At 39.2% G+C, this 7255-nt stretch overlaps 1 protein-coding gene across 3 annotated transcripts; it reads right to left on the bottom strand.

The window, feature by feature from the left end:
* Window positions 1-9: 9 nt before the first annotated feature.
* Window positions 10-7042, bottom strand: LOC137186420 (galectin-4-like). Of its 3 annotated transcripts, XM_067595352.1 has the most exons (16): window positions 6619-7042; window positions 5752-5840; window positions 5117-5321; window positions 4817-4930; window positions 3945-4004; window positions 3820-3846; window positions 3633-3695; window positions 3505-3531; window positions 3328-3354; window positions 3123-3149; window positions 2919-2954; window positions 2710-2736; window positions 2579-2608; window positions 777-865; window positions 527-692; window positions 10-393 (listed from the first exon to the last, which is right to left on the bottom strand). In XM_067595352.1, exons 1-16 carry the CDS (start codon window positions 6661-6663, stop codon window positions 247-249), a joined length of 1179 nt encoding a protein of 392 aa, XP_067451453.1. In that variant the 5' UTR covers window positions 6664-7042; the 3' UTR covers window positions 10-246. The 3 variants fall into 3 exon arrangements, with proteins under 3 accessions (XP_067451453.1, XP_067451454.1, XP_067451455.1); XM_067595353.1 differs by lacking the exons at window positions 3328-3354; window positions 3505-3531 and having other exon boundaries at window positions 6619-7038; XM_067595354.1 differs by lacking the exons at window positions 3123-3149; window positions 3328-3354; window positions 3505-3531 and having other exon boundaries at window positions 6619-7036.
* Between the last annotated feature and the right edge of the window lie 213 nt (window positions 7043-7255).

The raw sequence follows: 7255 nt of genomic DNA, 5'->3' as shown, positions 1-7255 counted from the left end.
ATACATCCAGATGTTTTAGTGACATGTTTATTGATTCAGTTTATCAGGTATGAACAATACAGTTGATAATGAGGTAAAGTTTTGTCTTATTGATATTTATGATCAGACAGCAGGAAGATTATGAACCTGAGATGAACAACACAGGGGCTGATATATCTTCTGAAATATCACCCGACACCTAAAAAGCACATGAAATAGTTGAATAATGTACAGAATGAATACTGTGATGTGTAGGTGTGTGAGGTTTCAGAAGTGAATGTAGGAGATCTGCATATCGCCTTCAATCTCCAGCATGTCAATCTCATTAAAGGACTGGAAGCGGTGGAAGAAATTGAACAGATGCTGCCCGTTCACAAAGACCTTAAATCTCTGGTTCCCGCAGCGAATTGACATCTGAGAAACAAAGACAGAAAAATCAAGACACTGCTCAGCCATAGTAAGTCAAAACAACAGAGACCACACCTAAATCACGTAGGAATTAATAATGAGAGGAAAATATGAAGAATGAATGACTGATACTACTTACATCAAAGTACTGTCCCTCCATGAAGGGGTTCATGCTGCCGTCTCTCTCCTCCTGACCCCAGTCACCTCCAATCATGCTGTTTCTCACCACAATCCCCTCCCTCACTCTGGGGTTCATGTGGAAGGCGATGTCCCGAGATCTGCTCGACATGAAGTTGATGCATATGCTGCAACACAAGAGACCCAAGACTGTCTGTTAGCATGCACATACCACCTTATACCGACGTATGCATGCACACTCACAAACACACCTGTCTGCTCCATAGTTCACCATGCCTCTGATGATGATGGTCCTCTTAGGGAACATCCCTCCTGGGATCATGTTGGAGTAGGGCAAGGACTTCAATCACACAGCAAAGACAAAATATTACATTAAACGCAATAAAAAGACTCAATAGCAACACCTGTGGCCCCTATGAGATAATTTTTATATTCCTATATCCTACTGGGGCAAAATCATGTGATGCTTGGCCTGAGGAATGTGTATGTTACCTAAATTAAGAGTGTTTGCACTGTGCAGTGGTCATTTTAGGACATAGACTCAGTTTGTCAGGTTCAGCTCAGCTTTAAACTGTATTTCATGACCGTCGCAGCTGTGCTTAGGCTGAGTTTAGCTAAATGCAATTGCAGTCAGCATGCTGACAACTATTGGATGTAAATGCTGACATTTACTATGTTAACATGCTCTCAGTTACTCACTAGAATAAAAAACACAATTTCCAAGTTTTTATCTTCCTTGTTTTTTCTTCTTCATTATAATTTCTTAGTTACTGAATCCTTAATTGAACGGATTTAATGGAAGTGATAGTGTGTGATTATGTCTGCGCTGACGTTTGTTTGACGAATTTAATGTGTTGCAGTTCCTCTATGTGACCACTAGAGGGCACTAAATACCCTGATTAATACACTCGGGTCATGTTCAAAGTCGAGTGACCGCAATAACATGGTGAGTGTGAGGCTACTTTCCAGTAGTTTTGTAAACTAGACGGACATATTGTTGCATAAGGAAATTGATGCCAGTTGTCCACTTATCTAACTGAACAAATTTTAAGGACCAGTGTGTAGAATTTAGTGGCATCTAGCAGTGAGGTTGCAGATTGCAACAAATTGAATACCCCTCCCCCATGGATATATCATGAGAGCTGGATACCGGACCGAAAATAGCGCCCATTCACTCCAATAAGAATTGCTCGCCTAGCACATACACTAAAAAAGTTTCTAGCTTCCGGGTTTGCTTCCACGTTGTGTGGCCTCCTGCTGGCCCCGCCTGCGTGTTCCTGCTCTTATAACACATCTTATCTTATAATGTATCCATTCCCTCTCCTTCTAAGCATGTAGGAACCTACTGTGGCTGCAAAACAAAACAAAAAAAAAAACGAAAAACAAAATGCAAAAGGCCCTCTCTGGAGCCAGTGTTTGGTTTGTCCTTAATGGGCTACTGTGGAAATATGGCCGTGCAACTTGGCAGGCTCGATGGAAGAGGACAAAAGGCTCATTCTAAGGTAACGAAAACACAAAAATTCTTATTTTCAGGTGATTATACACTAATTAAAACATACTTATGAATATTATATCCCATTAGATGCCACTAAATTCTACACACTGCACCTTTAAAGCTGAGAAACTTGATAACAAAGTGTATCAATACATAAGTAACATGATTATGAATACCATACACCAAAAGACGCTATTTTTACGAATTTTAATTCTTATTGCAGTTCTGTTTTGTGACCACTGGATGGTAGCAAAGATTCAGGATTAAAAACACAGGTCAACCGTCATCCGAAACAATGTCAAGGCAGACATGATAGCGTAGTTACACTTCAGTATCTAAATAGTGTAGATGCACTACCTAAGGGATTAATAACGTAATCTGGAAACACACAATCAACCCTTCAAAGCCGAAGTGTCATAACAAGAAGTACAGTACACTATGTCTCCCATCAAAACACCAAAACCAAGTGACCACTGCGAACAAGGCCTCACAATAAGTGATTGTCAGTCAGTTTCAATGAGTTTTATCTTTCCAGAGAGTGGAGCATATATTACTTACAGGGTTGTAGACTGGCTGCCCACCCATGCTCTGTAACGAGATTAACAGATATAAGATTTAAGGATGAAAATATCACATATACACAGAGGACATGTTGACTTTATGAATGTGTAATTGTGCAGTATTCTCACCGGCAGGTTTGATCCTGGAAATCCTCCCTGACACAAGAAAAAACAAAGTAATTTGTACAAATTTGACACCACAGTCCACATTCAATCTGATGATTACATACTCACTTTTGTATTAAACATACATACGCTATATTAACTAGTTAAGTTTAATATAAAGCAATTAAATGCAAAAAACAAAAATACATATGGAAAATAAAATTGTTTCATACCCCCATACCACCTCCCATGCCTCCTGGATAGCCACCCTGTGATGAAACAAACATTAAGTTTTGTTCTGTGATTTATTAGCTAAACATCTTCTTCTGTATTTTAGACGTACTTGTAATAGACGTAATATAAATAAAGGCATCTGAGCATGATCTGGACTCTGATGAAGATTAGAAATTAAAGTATTTATTTATAGTAACTCTTACCCCCATTCCACCTCCTGGATATCCACCCTGTGATGAAACAAATATTAAGTTTTGTTCTGTGATTTATTAGCTAAATGTAGGTAGTCTTTTTCTTCTGTATTTTAGATGTGCTTGTCATAGACGTAATATAAATAAAGGTATTTCAGCATGATCTGGACTCTGATGAAGATTAAAAATGAAAGTATTTATTTATAGTAACTCTTACCCCCATTTCATCTCCTGGATATCCACCCTGTATTGAGACAAATAGTAAGTTTTGTTCTTTGATTTATTGGCTAAATGTCTTCTTCTTTTGTATTTTAATATAAATAAAGGAATTTGAGCAAGATCTGGACTCTAATGAAGATTAGAAATGAAAGTATTTATTTATAGTAACTCTTACCCCCATTCCACCTCCGGGATAGCATCCCTGTTGAAAGGTGGTGAACATGTTTAATACTGTTTAATGTTCTAATTTATTTAGTATTTATGGCCTGTCATGAACAATAAAGGCCTCTTTAGTGTACTTACTCCCATGTCACCTCCCATACCGCCTCCACCCATACCGCCTCCCATGCCACCTGGGTATCCTCCCTGGAAATCAGTTAGAAGAAGCAAAGGTTTGTGAAAATACATTTCACAGTATTTTACTATATTTCCAGAACTATTCAAAGGAAACTGCATTAAAAGATAATGAACACCAACAGAACTGACATACCCCCATTCCACTTCCTGGATATCCTCCCTGTTTGAAAGAGCATGAACATGTTAAACACTGTGCAATTCTGTGTCGAATTAAATGTTCAAAAATATCAATGGCCTGACATGATTAAAGGTACTTACTCCCATGCCTCCTCCCATGCCTCCGCCCATTCCTCCTCCCATTCCTCCTCCCATTCCTGCCTAAAAAGACAAAAGTTTACAGTTTACAGGGATGTAAATAAAACTACTGCTAGTTCAACCACCTGTGCTACTATTTTTGGGGGCACTTTGCATTACAGCTTATTATAATTAAGTAATAATAATGTAACTTCTTGTAATAGCAGGGGAGGGCAATAGGGCAATACTGTGGCAATAACAAGTCATTTATTGGTAATAAAAGTGATTGTATCTAGGCAAATTCATAAGGCAGAAAAGGATTATCTGCAGCAATGTTCAGGTTATATCAGCATAGTATTCTCTCAGTAATGACAAGCACTGATATCAGCAACAAATCTTTTTTAGAAAGTCAAACCTTTTAAGATTTTTTTAAAAAGAGGGAAACAGTGGAGTATTCTAACGCTTCCTTATTTTCTTAAGGTGAAACAACTACTATTAACACTGCTGCTGCTGCTGCTGCTATACTATATGCACCCACAGTCACCCTATGCAACCATGACAAATCCTCTGACTGCTACCTAATTACACCCTGACACCCTAGAAACCACTAATAATACCTTAGCAACCATTAGTAATTGCCTACAGGAGAGGTAAGATATGGGTTTTTTTTTTATTGCAATGAGATTACAGCGAAGCAATAAACATTTTAAACAAATTTAAATAAGCAAGCACAAACATATTGTAAACGTAATACAACATTTACTGTTCATACCACCTCGAGCACCCTGACGCAAAAGCGATCAGCTGTCCATGATTTATTCCTTAAGGCTCTAAAATGTAATTTCTTTTCCCAAGAAAAGCATAAAGCTGAAAGATTCAGGGACTGGACGTCTCACCCCTATGATATTAATGGTCTGGATGGAAACATCTCCTCCGATCTGCATTCCACGCACTCTGTCCATAGGGATACGGTGTTCGTAGGTGTGGAAGTCATTCCCCCTGACTTTGATCTGCAGTAGAATAATGTTAAATGTAAAGCAGAGTGTGTCATGGCACCGTCAACACTGGTTCAGTAATAAATCATTATGTTTAGTCTGTTTAAGGGAAGTTATGTTCATCTCGCAACATACAAATTAGCAATAAGATTGCAGCAAAATAAATGTATGTGTGGACTTCTAACTTCTGTCTGGTCTGACCGTGTAGCCTTGTGAAGTGGCCATGATGACCATTTCAAAGGGCTCGCCCTTGCTGAAGGGCATATCACGAATCTTCTCCTCCTCGTCCCAGGAGTCATTCTGGCGAGTGTTGAAGACCACTTTGTCCCAGCCGTCAAAGCGAGGGTTGAAGTGGAGGGCGATGTCGCTGGACTCGTACTCTCCACATAGCAGGTTGATAAAAAACCTGACAAAAGCAACAGCAGGCAAACCAGAGACATTATATCCCTGAATCCTGAAGTGACTAATAAGTTAGTTTAGTGTTAGAAAACAGAAGAAATGCAAACAGTTCAGGTGGGGCCAAGTCTTCTCACAAGAGAGCAAAAGATCTCATGATACAGTCAGGTATGTGCAGTGTTTACTTTGTCTGCTAATGGCCTGTAAAAATATCTTTGGCAATTCAGATACTACTATTTCGAAAAGGGGAGGGACAATGTCTGCTTTGATATCCATGAATGAAAAGAAACCTGCTCCACCCTGTGTGAGATTACACAATATGTAGCCTGTGCTTTCAAATGGTATCAAAAGGTTTACAGTTACTGTCATGGAAACGTCTCATACAATATGGACTGAACACACAAGATGTTTATTGTTAAACATTTGCTTTCTACACTCACCTGGTGATATCATCAGGAATGGATCCCTGGATGTAGATGGACGTACCGTCCCTCAGGCCTCCATAAATGGGCCCAAGATAAGGGATTGTCTGTACAGTGCAGAAAAATACTCAACCACACTGTCCAATGCAACCAAGCACGCAAGACACATCCCTGAATGTCAGCTACTTATACAGGAAACTCACAACAAGTAGCTCTGGATAGAAATATCCAGACTCCCAAAAAAAATGTGTGTAGCAGTTGTGTAATGTTTATTATCCTTGGCTGCGAGGATGATTACTGTTCCTCTTAGGTTTATTTTAGTTTACATTTTCAAATATGAACACAGAATTCAAGACTATTTCTCTCACGAGACTCTTTCTTTCTAGATCTTTTTGGTTTTGGCCCATATTGCAATATTCAATAAATACATTCACTAAATTCCATTATGTTAATTAAACTATGAATATCTACAGAAATTTCTAACAACAAGCTCACAGTTCAGTCCAGAATCTTTAATTCTTTATACTTAAATTAATGGGAGCAAATACTCATGCACTGACGTACTTAAAACATAGTTACTTTCATCTGGGCTACATGCAAAAACAATTTATTACAATTTAGAGCACAACTACTACATACTGTTGTCCAGCCTGTAATATAATTATATACAAAGTCATCTGAAGAAGTTTGGAAACTCCATTAAGTCAACTGGTGAACTCTTTTGTCTGAACTACGTCACACTAACATATTTTTAGCATTGCTGCCCCCGCAGGTGGTTAAATCCTAATCCCCTTGTATTAGTGTAATGCATTACCCACCAAGCTATACAGTGCATACAGGAACCATATAAAAGGGTATGATGGCTTTTAGCAGCAGGATACTTACAGGGTTATAGATTGGCTGGTAGCCAGGAGGAGCGACAAACGTCATGGCAGCAGTTGATGAGATGAAGAAGCAGATGGAAACAGGAGAGCTGTCAGGCTGCTGGATGCCTCGTTTTATACAAGTGACGAGGGAGGGGCAGAGCAGGGTACCAAACCCAGGCCTACATCACCATGTTTACTTTGGAAGCACGAGATGCACATTAACCTTGGACCCGGCAGAGGAGTGGCACTTTATGACAATAGACAGAAAGTGTGTCTTTGTGTATGTTCGTGCACGCATGTGTGTGCGTGAGAGAGAGATGTCTGTAGGCTACTTCTGGGGAAAAATTTCACTAAACACCCTTCTTGGACACTTTGTCCAATCGGGGTCAAAAGCCATGTTCCCAATTGTGAAAAAGCTGATTTTTGGATCAGTGGTTAAGGTTAGGGTAAGTGTATGAATGTAAGTCTATGTAATGTCCCAAAAAGTGACCATGATCTGATATGTGTGTGTGTGTGTGTGTGTGGTCCAGGTATTCCTTATGTTTTGGGGATGTTAATCTGTTTACACAGTCATGTTATGGGGACTCGCCTCCCTTATGGGGACAAAAAGCAAATCCCCTTAATGTAAATCTTTAATTTTAGGGGGAAGACTTGGT

Source organism: Thunnus thynnus, chromosome 7 (genome assembly GCF_963924715.1).
Source record: "Thunnus thynnus chromosome 7, fThuThy2.1, whole genome shotgun sequence".
Taxonomy (NCBI): domain Eukaryota; kingdom Metazoa; phylum Chordata; class Actinopteri; order Scombriformes; family Scombridae; genus Thunnus; species Thunnus thynnus.
The sequence above is the reverse complement of the archived record's forward strand: the minus strand, read 5'-3'. Positions and strand labels throughout refer to the sequence as shown.

Bases quoted from the DNA above. Each gene is read 5' to 3' on its own strand.
- LOC137186420 (XM_067595352.1), bottom strand. From the start codon at position 6,663: ATGACGTTTGTCGCTCCTCCTGGCTACCAGCCAATCTATAACCCT. The intron at 3,847-3,944 runs GTAAGTACCTTT...TCTTTCAAACAG, and splicing joins GCATGGGAGGAGGCATGGGA to GGAGGATATCCAGGAAGTGG. The intron at 2,737-2,918 runs GTATGAAACAAT...TTCTTGTGTCAG, and splicing joins GCATGGGAGGTGGTATGGGG to GGAGGATTTCCAGGATCAAA.